The sequence below is a fragment of the Mirounga angustirostris genome, unplaced genomic scaffold, assembly GCF_029215605.1.
Source record: "Mirounga angustirostris isolate CCGP_5_RB_7025 unplaced genomic scaffold, mMirAng1.0.hap1 SCAF_9, whole genome shotgun sequence".
NCBI classification, from domain to species: domain Eukaryota; kingdom Metazoa; phylum Chordata; class Mammalia; order Carnivora; family Phocidae; genus Mirounga; species Mirounga angustirostris.
This window is the reverse complement of record NW_026991717.1, coordinates 50,335,908-50,352,812: the sequence shown is the minus strand read 5'-3', so window position 1 is coordinate 50,352,812 and position 16,905 is coordinate 50,335,908. Positions and strand designations below refer to the sequence as shown.

The 16,905-nt window shown below is 36.1% G+C and overlaps 1 protein-coding gene across 2 annotated transcripts in view; it reads left to right on the top strand.

Annotated features, from left to right (window-relative positions):
• Positions 1 to 16,905, top strand: part of UNC13C (unc-13 homolog C) — a 564,880-nt gene that overhangs the window by 474,746 nt on the left and 73,229 nt on the right. For both annotated transcript variants that reach the window (XM_064570458.1, XM_045900049.2), the window contains 3 exons: positions 2,036 to 2,185; positions 6,957 to 7,080; positions 16,481 to 16,537. In XM_064570458.1, the coding sequence (XP_064426528.1) occupies positions 2,036 to 2,185; positions 6,957 to 7,080; positions 16,481 to 16,537 (331 nt within the window). The remainder of the gene's footprint in view (positions 1 to 2,035; positions 2,186 to 6,956; positions 7,081 to 16,480; positions 16,538 to 16,905) is intronic.

The window sequence follows — 16,905 nt, the reverse complement described above, 5'->3', positions numbered from 1 at the left end:
ATTTGTAGAATGCATGCATGCATTGATAAATATTTATATTCTTTCTACTTAATTAATAATGGAAGTACTGTATAGTGAAAATTCCTAAACTTCTATATAAAATTTTAGGAATTAGTACAGTTGGATACTTCTCAAATAATATGAACCCTATAACCTTTGTGTGTGGAGAAAGAAGAAGAAAGGCACAGACTTGATTGCAATACTTTTTAAGATGGACTCTTCTAATCATCACCATTCCAGTGACAGGACCATTTTCCAAGCTTTCATTTATCCCCATTCTCCTAAATGTTTTTTTTCTTGCCTGCCTGTATATCTGTTATAATTACTCTTTCATGTGTTGGAAACATGAAAGTGACAGACAAAATAGAGGAATGGTGGTGATGATGAGTCTCCATTATTTAAATGTCTTACTTTGTGCCAGTTACTTTCATAAGGGATATAAAGGATGAAAAATAATATGAACAATTACTCTTCACAGAGTTATTTAAATTCTTAGAGTGGTAAGGTAATAAAAGTGGGTGGAAGGAGGAGAGTCCTTGATACATTCCATCATTTTTTTCTTGAGCAACCTCTTTGTGCATCTTGTTCCATGGTGTGAATATATAGCACTAAAAAAAAAAAAAAAAAAAAAATTCCCTGCTCTCATGAAACTTACATTCTAGTTGGGGCAACAGGAAATAAAGAGTATGCAGTGTGTTAATAATAATAATAATAAGGGGCACCTGGGTGGCTCAGTCATTAAGCGTCTGCCTTCAGCTCGGGTCATGATCCCAGGGTCCTGGGATCGAGCCCCACATCGGGCTCTCTGCCCAGTGGGAAGCCTGCTTCTCCCTCTCCCACCCACCCTGCTTGTGTTCCCTCTCTCGCTGTCTCTCTCTCTGTCAAATAAATAAATAAAATCTTTAAAAAATAATAATAATAATAGAATAATTTTTATCTATATAGAATAATAGTGCAATTAAGAAAAAAAACTGCAAGGGAATGGAGAATGATAGAAATGTCATTTCAGGTTGAGTGTTCAAAAAGACTTCTCTAAGGACCTCACATTTCGCATATGCCTGAAATAAGTGAGGTCAAGAGACCCATGAGAAATTTCATGGAGGAGGGAACATAATAGTGGCCAAGAAATAAGAGTATCCTCAGAGAATTCTAAGAACACTAATATTTAGGATACTTTATAAGGATTTGCTAATGGATATTGCGTATGAGAGAAACTCATTAGACTTCTAAGTGGAAAGTTTTCGGAGGCATGGAGCTCACACTAGAAGTCAGGTCTGCTGATGTGTATTGGAATTACCAGTATATTGATGGTGTGAAAGCCATGAAACTAGATACGACTGCCAAAAAAGCTCTATTTGATGGAGAAATGGAGTGATCCAGTGATCAAGCATAGAGGATTACAATGTAGAGTTGCCAGCTAAAATATAGGATATACACAATTAAATTTGAATATCAATAAACAATGGATATGTTTAGTATACATATGTCTGAAATATTGCATGGGGCATACTTGTACTAAAAAATAATTCACTATCTGAAATTTAAATTACCTGGGTATCCTGTCTTTTTATTTGCTAAGTCTGGCCACCCTACTCCAATTATGAGAGATCAGGTAATTGAGAAAGGACCATAGCCAATGAGATTAGAGGAAAGCCAAGAGGGTATGGAGTCCCAGATGCCAAGTGAAGAAGGTGTACCCACATGCCAAGAGTCTTTCAGGAACAGTCATTTTTCCAAACAATGCTCAAAGGAACATCTCAGCTATTACCTGGAGAGATGGAGCCAAATGAACCCCCACTCAAATTAATTCAACCTGAAGACCGTTACTTTTATCTGCTTTACATATATGGGTCCCAAGTAAGCTTTCATCACAACAAAATTTTTTGCAGCTGAACAAGAGGTTTGAAGACTATTGAGCAAGGGAATTCACACCATTTGAAACAGACCAAACTCCTCAGAGTTGAATTAAACAGACACAGACAAAAGAGTCATAACTGCTTGCTTTTATTTCAGAATTTATATTTCTTATTTTTAGTTTCCAGCTTATCATTGAAGAATGTATAAAACAGATGAGTTTTGAATTAAACCAAATGAGAACAAATGGAAATACTGCATCTAATAAGAACAGCACGGCAATGGATGCAGAGATTGTATTAAGACCCCTCATGGACTTCTTGGACAAAACGTAAGTTTTCTACCTAGTGTCTCTTTAACCATTACCCTAAATTTGATTGATACGGGTTTAAGGAAAAAGACAGCTTTAAAAAGGTTTCTACAGAAATATATTAATTAAAAAGGAAAAGACTTGTAGTTCATTACCAGATGGGAAAAAAGCAGGAATGACTTTATGCAGGAAAGGAAAAATGGAGAGGAAATAAATATTGGTAACTAAGGAGTTTGGTGTTCTGAAGGGAAAGAGTATTAAGATTTGATGCTCCTCAGATAAGACACTGTTTTGCATCAAAACATCAAAAAAGGCTGGGTTGAGCCCAGAATGTCTGATTCCATGTCAGAAACCCGTAGAAGAGAATAGCACAAATATGACTAGAATTACTTCAGCTCAGAGGCAAGTAGACTGCCTGACTCAACCTTCAGTAATTTACTGAGCACCTATCTTTATCAAACTTTATTCTAGGCCCACGGTAGTGATGACACAGTGAGTCAAAATCCCTGAGTCCATGGTGATGATGGTCTCACAGTGGTGGGAATGGAGGCCTTTGTGACCAACTAAGACAGTGTTCTTAACCAAAAAGTCTTGTTTTTTTAAGGCTTCTGCTAAGTCCCTACTCTTAGTAGTTCTAATTTTGTAAGTTTGGAGTAGAATCGAGGCACCTATATTTTAAGATGTGTCCACAATTGGGAACCATTGATGTAAAACAACCGGAGACATGATTTCTTAAATAGTGATACCTAGCACCAAACTGAAGGTAGAAAAGTAAAAAATAATTCTGAAAGCCTACCAAGGGACCAGTGTTATACCTGGTAGTTTGCATATGTCACCTCAGTCAGTATTGTTGCAGCAAATTAATTAATACCAAAGGGACCAAGATAAATAAGGACACAATACCTTTCTTTAAAGATAAAGACAACAAAGCAAGAATTAGTAGGGAGGACCTATTCTATAACTTACATTTTAATTCCCTTTCCCTTTCCTTGTAGTCTTACTGCATAAGCAAGACTAATGTTCTTATAACTTTAACTTTAGTATTTGGTAGACAAATTAGGTCTTATTTTCTGTCCTTTATGAGGAAATATCTAGGAGATAGCTTAGCAGGAGGGAGGTAGGCAAGTGATGTAGAAGAAAAGGAAGAAAGTCAGAAAGCCTTCTTCATTTCTTCTTTAAAAAAAAAAGAAAGAAAGAAACTAAAGATTTTATTTATTTGAGAGAGAGAGAATGAGAGACAGAGAGCATGAGAGGGAGGAGGGAGAAGCAGACCCCCTGCCGAGCAGGGAGCCCAATGCGGGACTCGATCCCGGGACTCCAGGATCATGACCTGAGCCGAAGGCAGTCACTTAACCAACTGAGCCACCCAGGCGCCCATCTTCTTTAGTTTCTTATTGTAGACTTTTACCATCTAATTTCCTACACAACCCCTTGATGTTTTTATCATATTAGATGGCTCTTTTCTCTGGCCAGTATGGAATCGAATCACATAAACACCACCATTTTGTCATGAGTGTGATAGTGAATGGAGAGCAGGACAAAGCAGTCCCGATTCTCTTAAAACTCCTACTGGAAGAATGCCTTCTGGTTTTTGACCTCCAGCCAGCAGTTTGGAGACATGTCATTTATCATTAGCAAAACTTTATTTTTGTATATACTGTAGCCAAACATTGTAGAACATACAGAAAGTTCTAAGTTATCCTAATACTGTCAACTACTAGTTGAGAGACCTTGAATCCATTTCACCATCTTTGAAATGGGGCAAATACATAAAGTCAGTGGACGCCTTTTTCAGCATATTTAAATTATTTTAATTTCTATTTTTATTTTATTTCTATTAATTTTCTACTTATAATTATACATCATTATATCATCTGTATAATTTTTTCTAATTCTTAGTAGAAAGGGACAGTATATAATGATACAAAAAAATCTATGAGCTTTAAAAATTTGTGAAAGATTTAAAATTTTTAGAAAGAGACATGAGGCATGAAGAGTTGCAGAAATTCTCAGGGTTAATAAAAAAATGTGTAACCATAAAGCCATTAAAAGTCAGGTATTAATTCTGTTCTCAGGGAGGCAAAAAGGAAAAATAAGGTACACCAATAAACACAATAAGGTATTAAGTTATTAATTCCTTGTTCAGACCATCAGATATTCCATTTAGGTTAGATCTTTCCAGGTGGATAGGACTGAGAGGTATAGAAATGAGGGACAGACATTCTGGGAGGTGGGGATTGAACAGCTGGATATGGTTTTCATGAAAATCTGATCAACTGTATGACAGCTACCTTGAAGACTCCCAGCCCTCTATTGTCCATTTTAAATAAACAAACAGGAATTTGTCAGAGTTAACCAACTGTGTAAGGCAAGCTGAAAAGCCTATATTTTGGAAACGGAGTTATCTAGGTTGGTTGACCACAGACCAATTAACCAGACAATTTTCAAATGCCATGTATTTAAAATGAGTAATAGAGGGCTGGGAGTCTTCAAGGTAGCTTTGAGAAAAATCCCCTTAGAAATCGTGTTATGAACAAATAATGCAATATATGTTAAGAAAAAAAAGAAGAAGAAGAAGAAGGTAGCAGGAGGGGAAGAATGAAGGGGGGAAATCGGAGGGGGAGACAAACCATGAGAGACGATGGACTCTGAAAAACAAGCTGAGGGTTCTAGAGGGGAGGTGGGTGGGAGGATGGGTTAGCCTGGTGATGGGTATTGAGGAGGGTCCATTCTGCATGGAGCACTGGGTGTTATGCACAAACAATGAATCATGGAACACTACATCTAAAACTAATAATGTAATATAGGGGATTAACATAAGAATAAAAAAATTGAAAAAAAAAAAGAAATCGTGTTATGTTACAAATGTATAGGCTCTCTAAATAAAACATCTTATTTCCTTGTGTCTCAGTTTCTTCACCAAGACCTCCCCACTCTATAAAACAAACTGTAAACTCTTTTTCCATCTGGCAAAAATCCCATGCAGAGTTGCAAACATGTTAAGGATTTTATACCTATTCATTCATTTCCAGGCTCAGCTGAGTTAGTTGGCATGCCAAGTATGTGAGCGGACCATAAAAACAAGGTCAATTCTTCAACTCAGACCTTTTGAAAATGGAAAGGACACGTCCGCTACAAAAGTGGCAGATTTGTTTTGTCTCAAATTACCCTAGGAATGTCTCTGAGGTTAGGTCCTGTCTTGCAGCCATGATACGTCTGTGGGTTGCTACCCTACGTCCATATCGTGGCTCTGCCCTCCAACAGTGGTCTCCAAAAGAGCGGGACTACACATTCCATAGCTGTGCACAGGGGCGCTGACTTTCCTTTTCATCCAAAGTTGCTCTCCTTCATTTTCATATACTAGGGATCTGCATATAGTAGTGTTAAGAGAAATAATTCTCCATAAAGGTGTATTTGGGAAATCTTTCCCTTTGCCTTTCACGTGTTACATGCCTTTAGAGATTAATTACATAAATTTAAAATAATCAATTCTGTCTCTATTAGAACCAGAATTCAAGTTGTAATTTCTGAGTCCAAAAGCATACAGAGTACTTGGCAGCACTATAGGGAGTTAATGAGGCTATCCAGAGGCCTTCTGTGAAACAGGTTTGATTAGCTTTTACTAAAGGCACCTCAAAAAGTTCAGTGTCCTATTACAGCACATTCAGTAAATGTCTATTGCAGCACTGAGTTCACAGACTCTTGGGCCTTCATACAGTAACTTTTTTGTCCAGGGCAGCAAGGGGGGCATTGGACGACACACTGGATTCGGAGAATTTTTCAGCCCTCACTTACTAACTTCACTTCCTTGGACAAGTTCCCTAACTTCTCAGAACTGCTTTTGATTTATAAAATGGATATAGTAATAAACAAAAAAGATCTGCAGAAGAGGTTTTTAAAGGAAGGCATTATATAAAAATAGACAATGTTATCATCATTCTCACCCTAAGAAGAATTTGTAAGAAATACAAATTTAAACCTATTAAAGTTGGTAAATTTGGTATCTATCTTCAAACCTGAACTTAGAGAAACAGAACAGATTGGTAGTTGCCAGAGGTTGAAGGGGGATGGGGAGAATGGGTAAAAGTGGTCAAAAGGTACAAACTTCCAGTTACAAGATAAGTAAGTCCTAGGAATGTAATGTATAGCATGGTGACTATATTAACAATATTTTATAGTATATTTTAAAATTCCAGAGGGTAGAATAGATCTTACAAGAACTGTTAACTGTCTGAGGTAGTGGATGTTAACTTACTGTGGTAATCATTTTGCAATATATATGCATATCAAATCATTACGTTATACACCTAAACTTACACAATGTTATATGTTAATTGTTTATCAATAAAACTGAAAAATAAAGCTGGTAAATTTTGGCTCTTGAGTAAAATTATATGCATCTTTTTTATGTTGGAGCAGTGCCAGGTAATGATAAAAGTGTGTTTCTTTGGTGTTTGGCCTGCATCATGAATATGGGATGTGTAGTAAATACAAGTTAGGAATGTGGATGAAAATCACATACTTTGGGGGCCTTGATATCAATTTAGGAAACAATTTAAGGCGAGAGATACCCTGAATACATTTTCTACCAAATAGCAAATTGTCAAATATGTGTTGAAACATATCTTTAATATTATGTATTTTGTTCAATAAATGAAATTTAGCATTTGAAAATTATAAAGGCCTATTCATATATTTAAATCTCAGTATTGAAAAATAATTTCTGATCAATTAAATAAGCTGATACCCTGATATGGGCTTGTAAGTGATTATATGTCTTATTTTATTTCAGATTAAGTCTCTCAGCAAAAATCTGTGAGAAAACAGTCCTAAAGCGAGTTTTGAAGGAGTTATGGAAGCTAGTTCTTAACAGAATAGAAAAACAAATTGTTCTCCCTCCTCTGACAGATCAAACAGTAAGTATTTAAAATGAAGATTTGATTAAACTTTTTGTTTTAATTTTAATTTTTTTATTTTTGAAGTGTAGTTGACATACAATGTTAGTTTCAGGTGAACAACAGTGATTTGACAATTCTATACTTTATTTAATGCTCACCACAATAAATGTAGTCACCATCTACTAACATATAAATAGGTTATTAAAATATTATTGATGGTTTCCTGTGCTGTACTTTTCATCTCCATGATTTATTTATTTCATAACTGGAAGTTTGTACCTCTTCATCCCCTTCACATATTTTGCCCATTCTCCCACCCACCTCCTCTCTGGCAAACACCACTTTGTTGGTTTTTAGATTCCAGGTATAAGTGAAATCATATGGTATTTGTCCTTTTCTGTCTGACTTATTTCACTGGGCATAATACCCAGAAGGTCCATTCATGTTGTCACAAATGGCAAGATCTCATTCTTTTTATGACTGAATAATATCCCATTATGTGTATGTATACACACACACACACACACACACACACACCATCTTCTTTATCCATTCATCTATTGGTGGACACAGGCTGCTTCCATATCTTGGCTATTGTAAATAATGCTGCAATAAATATAGAGGTGCATATATCTTCTTGAATTAGTGCTTTCATATTCTTTGGGTAAATACTCAGCAGTAAAACTACTGAATCATATGGTATATCTATTTTTAATTTTTTGAGGAAATGCCGTACTGTTTTCCACAGCGGTTCCACCAATTTACATTCCTACCAAGGAAAATCAAGTGCATGATGATTCCCTTTTCTCCACATCCTCACCAATACTTCTTATTTCTTGTCTTTTTGATTCTAGTCATCGTGACTGGAGTGAGGTGATATTTCATTCTGGTTGTAATTTGCATTTCCCTGATGATTAGTGATGTAGAACATCTTTTCATGTGTCTCTTGGCCATCTGTAGGTCTTCTTTGGAAAAATGTCTATTCAATTCCTCTGACCATTTTTTTAAATTTAATTTTATTTTATTATGCTAATCACCATACAGTACATCATTAGTTTTTGATGCAGTGTTCCATGATTCATTGTTTGCATATAACACCCAGTGATCCATTCAGTACATGCTGACCATTTTTTAATCAGGTTATATGGGGTTATTTTGTTGTTTTGAGGTTGTTTGGTGTTAAGCTGTGTAAGTTCTTCATATGTTTTGGGTATTACCCCCTTAACAGATATATCATTTGCAAATAGCTTCTCCCATTCAGTAGGTTGCCTTTGCATTTTGTTGATTTGCATTGGTGTTCAAAGCATTTTATTATAGTATAGTCCCAGTAGTTTATTTTTGTTGTTCCCCTTGCCTAAAGAGAAAGATCTGTAAATATGTTGCTAAGGCCAATACCGAAGAGATTACTGCCTATTCTCTTTTAGGAGTTTTATGGATGCAGGTCTTACATTTCTGTCTTTAATCCATTTTGAATTTATTTTTGTTTATGGTGTAAGAAAGTGGCCCAATTTTATTCCTTTGCATGTAGCTGTCCAGTTTTCCCAACACCATTTATTGAAGAGACTGTCTTTTCCCCATTGTACACTCTTGCCTCTTTGGATGTAAATTAATTGACCATATAAGCATGGATTTATTTCTGGTATTGCCATTCTGTTCTGTTTATCTGTGTGTCTGTTTTTATGCCAGTGCTATACTGTTTTGATTACTATGACTTGGTAGTATATCTTAAAATCTGGGATTGTGATACCTCAAACTTTTTCTTTCTCAAGATTGCTTTGACCATTCGAGTCTTCCATACAAATTTCGGGATTATTTGTTCTAGTTTTGTGAAAAATGCTATTAGTATTTTGATAGGGATTTCATTGAATCTATAGACTTCCTTGGGTAGTACGGACATTTTAATGATATTAGTTGTTCAAATCCATGAGCATGGTGTATTTTCTCATTTGTTTATGCCATCTTCAGAATGTAAGTCTTTCACCTCTTTGGTTAAATTTATTCCTAGGTATTCTATTCCTTTGGTGCAATTGTAAATGGAATTGTTTTCTTGATTTCTCTTTTTGCTACTTCATTATTAGTGTATAGAAATGTAACAGATTTCTGCATATTAATTTTGTATTCTGTAACTTTACTGCATTCATTTATCAGTTCTAATAGTTTTTTGGTGGAGTCCTTAGGTTTTTCCATATATAGTATCATGTCATCTGCAAAAAAGTGACAGTTGTACTTCTTCCTCACCAATTTGGGTGTCTTTTCTTTCTTTTTCTTATCCAGTTGTGAAGCCAGGTCTTCCAGTGCTGTATTGAATAAAAGTGGTGAGAATAGAAATTCTCATCTTGTTCCTGATCATAAAGGAAAAGCTTTTATTTTTTCCCCACTGAGAATGCTGTTAGCTGTGGGTTTTTCATATATGGCCTTTATTATGTTGTATTTTGTCGAATGCTTTTTCTCTATCTATTGAGATGACTACATGGTTTTTATCCTTCCCCGTTAATGAGATGTATCAATCGATTGATTTGCAAATGTTAAACACTTCCTTGGATCTCTGGAATAAACCCCACTTGATTTTGGTGATTTTTAAAAAAGATTATTTATTTATTTGAGAGAGAGAGGGAGAGAATCTCAAGCAGACTCTCCACTGAGCGTGGAGCCTGTTGTGGGGCTTGATCTCATGACCTGAGCCAAAACCAAGAGTCCAACATTTAACCAACTGAGTCAACCAGGCACCCCTGATTGTGGTGATTTTCTAATGTATTGTTGAATTCAGTTTGCTAACATTTAGCTGAGGATTTTTACATCCATGTTTGTCAGGGATATTGGCTTATGGTTCTCTCTCTTTTTTTTTTTTTTTTGGAGTGTCTTTATCTGGTTTTGGTGTCAGGGTAATGCTGGCTTCATAGAATGGATTTGGAAGTTTTCTTTCCTCTTCTATTTTTTGGAATACTTTGAGAAGAATAAGTATTAACTCTTCTTTAAATGTTTGTTGAATTCATCTGTAAAGACATCTAATCCTGGACTTTTGATTGTTGGGAGTTTTTTGATTACTGATTCAATTTCATTACTAGTAATTAGTCTGTTCAAATTTTCTATTTCCTCCTGACTCAGTTTTGGAAGATTGGATGTTTCTAGGAATTTATCCATTTTTTTCTAGGTTGTTCAATTTGTGGGCATGTACTTTTTCACAGTATTCTCATAATCCTTTATATTTCCATAGTGTTTGTTATGTCTCTTCCTTCATTTCTGATTTTATTTGAGCCCTCTCTTGATGAGTCTGGCTAAAAATGTTATCAATTTTGTTTATCCTTCTAATGAATTAGATCTTGGTTTTAATGATTATTTCTAATTTTTAGTCTATTTCATTTATTTCTACTCTGATATTTATTATTTCATTCCTACTTAACTTTGGGCTTTGTTCTTTTTCTAGTTCCTTCAGGTATAATGTTAGATCGTTTACTTGAGATTATCTTTGTTTCTTGATGTAGTCTTATATTGCTATAAACTTAGAACTACTATTCTTATATCTCAAAAATTTTGGACTGTTATATTTCCATTTTCATTTGTTCCCATGTATTGTTTTACTTCCTCTTTGATTTCTCTGTTGACACATTGGTTGTTAAGTAGCATGTTTTTAGCATTCATGGTTTTTTTTTTTCCATTTTTGTCAATTGTAATTAATTTCTAGTTTCATACTATTTTGGTTTGAAAAGATACTTAATAATGATATCAATCTTAAATTTATTGAAACTTGTTTTGTGCCCTACCATGTGATCTATCTGTCCTGGAAAATATTCCATGTGCACTTAAAAAAAAAAAGTGTAATCTGCTGTTTTGAGATGGAATGTTCGGCATATATCTGTTAAATTCATTTGGTCTAATAGGTTCTTCAAAGCCACTCTGTCCTTTGATTTGCTGTCTGGATGATTTATTTATTGATGTAAGTGGGCTCTTGAAGTCCCCTTCTATTATTGCATTACTGTTAATTTCATGACTGTTAATGTTTGCTTTCTGTATTTCCATGCTCCTGTGTTGGGTGCATGGATATTTACAAGTGTTATATCCTTTGTTGGATTGATCCTTTTGTCTTTATGTAATGCCCTCCTTTGACCCTTGCTGTATAGTCTTTGTTTAAAAGTCCATTCCATCTGATATAAGTATTGCTACTCTAGCTTTCTTTTTGCTTCCAATTGCATAGAATATCTTTTCCATCCCTTCTCTTTCAGTCTTTGTGTCTTTAGATCTGAAGTGAGTTTCTTGCAGGCGGCATATAGATGGGTTCTTTTTTAATTTTTTAATCCATTGAGTCATCTTGTATCATTTGATTGGAGCATTTAGTCCATTTACTTTTAAAGTACTTATTGATAGGTATGTATTTACTGTCAGTTTGTTGTTTTCTGGTTGTTTTTGTAGTTCTTCTTTGTTCCTTTCTTTTTTTGCTCTCTGTGGTTCAATGGCTTTCGTTAGTGTTATGCTTGAATTTCTTTTTTTTTATGTATATCTTATAGGTTTTAATTTGTGGTTACCATTGGGTTCATATATATATATAGACAGTGCAAATGTTAAGTTGGTGATCACTCAAGTTTGAACACATTCTAAAAGCATTAAACTTTTACTCCCACCTCCATATTTTTGTTAATGATATCATATTTTAAATCTTTTTATTTTGTGTATCCCTTGACCTATTTTGGTAGATATAATTGATTTTGCTATTCTTATGTTTTAACCTCCATACTGGTTTTATAGGTGATTAATCTACTACCTTTACTATAGTTTTGCTTTTACCTGTGAAATTTTTTCCTTTCATAATTTTCTTCTACTTATGCCTTTTATTTCCACTTAAATAATTTAACATTTCTTCAAACCTTCAACATTTCTTGTAAGGCTGGTTTTGTGGTGATAAACTCCTTTAATTTTTGTCTGCTGGGAAACTATCTCTTTTTCATTCTGAATGATAACCTTATCAGGTAGAATATTTTTCATTGTAGATTTTTTCCTTTCAGCACTCTGGCCTGCAGTTTCTGTTGAAAATTCAGCTGATAGCCTTACAGTGTTTCTTTTGTATGTAACTGTTTTCTTTTCTCATAATGCCTTTAAGATTCTCTCCTTATCATTACATTTTGCCATTTTAATTATTGTGTGTCTTGTTGTGTACTTCCTTGGTTTCATCTTGTTAGGTAGGGGCTTTCTGTGCTTCCTGGACCTGGATGTCTGTTGTCTTCCCCAGATTAGGAAATTTTTGAACCCCCTTCCCTCTCTGGGATGCTTAAAATTCACATGTTATTACTCTTTTTTTTTTTTATTAACATATAATGTTTGTTTCAGGGGTACAGGTCTGTGATTTATCAGGCTTACACACATTACTCTTGTTGGTGTTATTCTCAGGTTTTCTTTATGCTGTTCAGTTTGGATGCTTTCTGTGACCTTGTCTTCCAGATTGCTAATCCATTCTTCTAGTATATTTTTAATCTCAGTTATTGTATTCTTCAGTGCTGACTTGTTCTTTATATTTTCTATTTCCTTTTTGAAATCCTCATTGAGTTCATCCATTCTTTTCTCAAATATGGTGAGAATCTTTATGACCATTACTTTGAACACTTTATTAGGCACATTGAATAATTGTGTTTAGTTTAGCTCTTTTTCTGTTATTTTGTCTTATTCTTCATTTGGGACATATTTTTCTGTCTCCTCATTTTGTCTAACTTTGTGTTTTTATGTATTAAGTAGGTCAACTCCATTTCCTGGTCTTGACAGTAGTGGCCTTGTATAGAAGAGGTCCTGTGGTCCCCTGTAGCATAGTCTCTTCTGGTCACTAGAGCCAGGTGCTCCAGGGTTGTGCCCTATGTGGGCTGTGTGCACCCTTCTGTTGTGGCAGAGCTGTGACTGCTGTGAGCTCACTGTTGGGTGGAGCCAGCATTCATCCTGGCTGTCTACTATTGGACTCTGACAGCTCCTTGTACAGCCATTTAGAGGTCCAGCTGCAGGAACTATGGACATGCTGGTGTGTGGGGTTATCTCCCATTCCGAGGGCAAGAGCCAGTCTAGAGGGACACTGGGCCGGGACATGCATTGCTACAAGGTAGATAGAGAGTGTTAACATTGATTCCCCTAAGTGTCTGGCTATTCAGGCTGGGGAGGGCAAGAAAAATTGCACCTGCCACTTTTGTTTCTAGAGAAATCTCCTGCAGATCACTGATCCTCTGGTATATAACCTAAAATTAGCCAATCAATCTTCATGGCACTTTCCAAACTGCTGCCTCTGTAAGAGCAAGGACTTGGTTTCCTATTACCCTCCAGTGCTCCCAGAGTTAAGCCTTGCTAATTTTCAAAGCCAGATGTTATGGGGACTTCTCTTGCCAGCGTGGGGCCCCAGGGCCAGGGGTGCCCAGTGTGGGGTTTGATCTCCTCACTTCTCTGACCTGTGATGTCTCTCCTATTTGTAGTGAATCACGCCAGGTGTTTGGTTCCTGATTGCGTCTCTGCCCCTCCTACCCTTTTCAATAGGGACTTCTCTCTTCAACTAGCTATGGAAGATCTGTTCTGCCAGTCTTCAGGTTGTTTACAGAGTTAGTTATGTAGATGTAGTTGTTTCCTTGGTGTGTCCATGGAATGAAGTGAGCTCAGGATCCTCCTGTTTCATCCTATTCCTCTCTCCCTTGATTATACCTTTAGTAACCCATCTAATTGTACTTTAAGTGAATGGTTTCCATCCAGCTAAGATAATGATTAAATCCATTTTGGGAAAAAGTCTTCGGTAAACAGTAACTAAACAGTGATCATTCAAATGACACTTGCCTATACAAATCAATTTTAAATAGTGTCAGTAGCAGGCAAACTTCACTTTTTGAAAAAAAAATATGAAAGTTTAATTTACAGCATTATCTGGGCTATACACATAATTTTTAAATTTAATTTTACTGTGAAACACCAGGGAAATAAATTTAGGATAGAACACCCCCACTCTGTTTTTTTCCTAAAACATTATAGTTTAAGAAGATAAATCCAACACTGCTATATGGAATATTTTTCTCCTTTCCATTTTACTTTCATCTATTACCTTTCCACTTGGAGGTTAATAGAGGAGACACCTTTTAGTGAATTCAAAGAACATGATTGTATCCTACATAGTGAAATAAAAAGGAACCAGAAAGATAATTTGGCAGCAAAGTTAGACAGTGGTCAAGTGGATACACAGTACCAGGTATCTCAGTTCACATATCCTGAGTCAAACAAAAAAAGAAATAGCCCTAGCATGCACCTGTTATGGAGCAACTATTTTTTTCTGTGACTGAGGAAGACAAGTTGATGCAAATAATGAGTAATTATAAACGCAAACTCAAATGTTCTGGCATCATTAATCATGCACACTCAGTCCATATTTATCTAATGAAATTATATATAAAGTGTTCAACGATGCAAAGATTCATGTTTTTCTTGATTTCCTGCCAGCAAGTGATAAAATCTTTTATAGCCTATATACATATGGAAAGCCAAATTACATATATAAACATACATGCACGCTTGATTCTGCTACAATACATAATGCATTTCTATAACCCCAGTTAGCTGTCATGTAATTGGTAAACAGGGGAATGATGTCAGTATAATCTGGAAGTTGAGTTGGTTTATGTATAAATTTTCCTAGGTGGGAGGCTCTGAAATATAATAGAAGACCTATAAATTCAGCATAAAAGCAAAGAACACGCAGCTTGGCTACTACGTGGGGTGGAAGGCACACTGGTACATGGTTCTTCTATCCAAACAGATGAAGCGTGAATGGCTCTCACACATGACAGGCTACCCTCCCTGTGCTGAGAGTTCCACTTGTATGGGTATTGCCCCAGCCCACATTTGTACTCTACTGTTTTGTTGTTGTTTGGGTTATTTTTTATTCTGCATTTTTAATACCCCCTGTGGCAGCCATCGGCCTCACTGAGCTCCTCACTGTGCCATACGAGGTATATCCCAAAGTAGCACTTACTGTTTTTGATCGTCCGTTGGTAATAAAATTGCATGAGCTTTGACTATGCCACCCACTGCTAATTTCCCCATGAGCCCTTTATAGAATGAGGTTTTTCTTTTTTTTTTTTATTCTTATGTTAATCCCCATACATTACATCATTAGTTTTAGATGAAGTGTTCCATGATTCATTGTTTGTGCATAACACCCAGTGCTCCATGCAGAATGTGCCCTCCTCAATACCCACCACCAGGCTAACCCATCCTCCCACCCCCCTCCCCTCTAGAACCCTGTTTGTTTTTCAGAGTCCATCGTCTCTCATGGTTCATCTACCCCTCCAATTTCCCCCGCTTCTAGAATGAGGTTTTTCAAAAATACATCATCCTATAGGAGAAACTATATATGACATATCATTTTTTCTGTAAGGTATCCCCTAGGAAAGCTTACCATCACCTCAATTTTGTCTAGCATTGAGTTCTCAAAGTATGAAGCAATATCTGACATTCATTCATTCATTCAGTATATGTTCTTTGAGTTTCTGGTATGTGCTGGCACCATGGCGGGGATAAAAACAGGAGCAAAATTAGATGTGGTTGCTGTTCTCATCAACTTTGTAGTCCTTCATTTCCTAATAAATTCACAGGACCCACTGAAAAATGAAGAATATTATCCCAGAATAGTTGATTTTCCATCCTGAGAAAATATTCTAGAATATAATGAACTTAGTACCAAATTTAGTTCTCTCTTGTCACTTTTACCGACATGCCTCTAGCTTTTCATTCTAGTGGTGCTATGGATGGTTTATTTGTCTGTTTTACAAACTCTTCCCAGGCCTCGGAGTTCTAGGAAGAGCCTCTGGCTGAGGGGAGAGTTAAGAAGGCAGGTCTGTGATAGACTGGATGGCATTTGAGCAGCAGCTGCCTGCCTCAGCTCTGTATCTTGAAAGTTTGCCTAGATTTATTTGGGGGCCAAGTAGAGTAAGGGAGCTGCCACTATAAATAAACATTGGGACGCCTGGGTGGCTCAGTCGGTTAAGTGTCTGCCTTCGGCTCAGGTCATGATCCCAGGGTCCTGGGATCGAGTCCAGCATCGGGCTCCTTGCTTCTCCCTCTGCCCCCTGCTTGTGCATACTCTCTCTCTTTCTCTCTGACAAATAAATAAATAAATGTTAAAGATCATTGATTTAATCCATATGCTACATTAAACTGGCTATATTAGTAGTAACCCATGCATTAACTCTGACTTAAAACTCTCAGGAGGGGGACACCTATAAGGACAATTATATTGCCAGCAGTACCAGATAGCTTTGACCCAATCTGTAAAACAGACCAATTAAGTGTGTATGGCATAAAAGTCATAAATATAAGAAGGGAAATAAAGCAAATTTTCTACTGACTATATTTTTACTCTTACTGAGGATCTTAAGACTGAGTATTCTCTCTCCTTTTCTATGTGTGTCTCTAGGGACCTCAGATGATTTTCATCGCAGCTAGAGATCTTGGACAATTATCCAAACTGAAGGTAATAAGAATAAAGGGGTTATTGGTTGTCTGTGAAACATAATGAGCTAACCACACGTCTACAAGAAACTATCCTTCTACTAGTGATGGTATCTAGCAGGCAGGACTAAGATGTATGTCTGTGGTAACAGTCTGCTTTAAGGATGCATCAGGTCAAAATTTAGGGACTGAATTTTACAGGTTTTCCCCACATATTTCTAATATTTTCCAATTGGTAGGGCAACTGGGAAATTCTGACTCTGTGTGATAGCTTTCAGCATTACTGCTTTTGGAGTAAATTAAATAACATTTCCTTTCATATATGAAACAGGCTTTGTATGAATAAAGGCAAAATGGAGTGCTTCATAGAAATCTAGTAAAGTCTAGAAA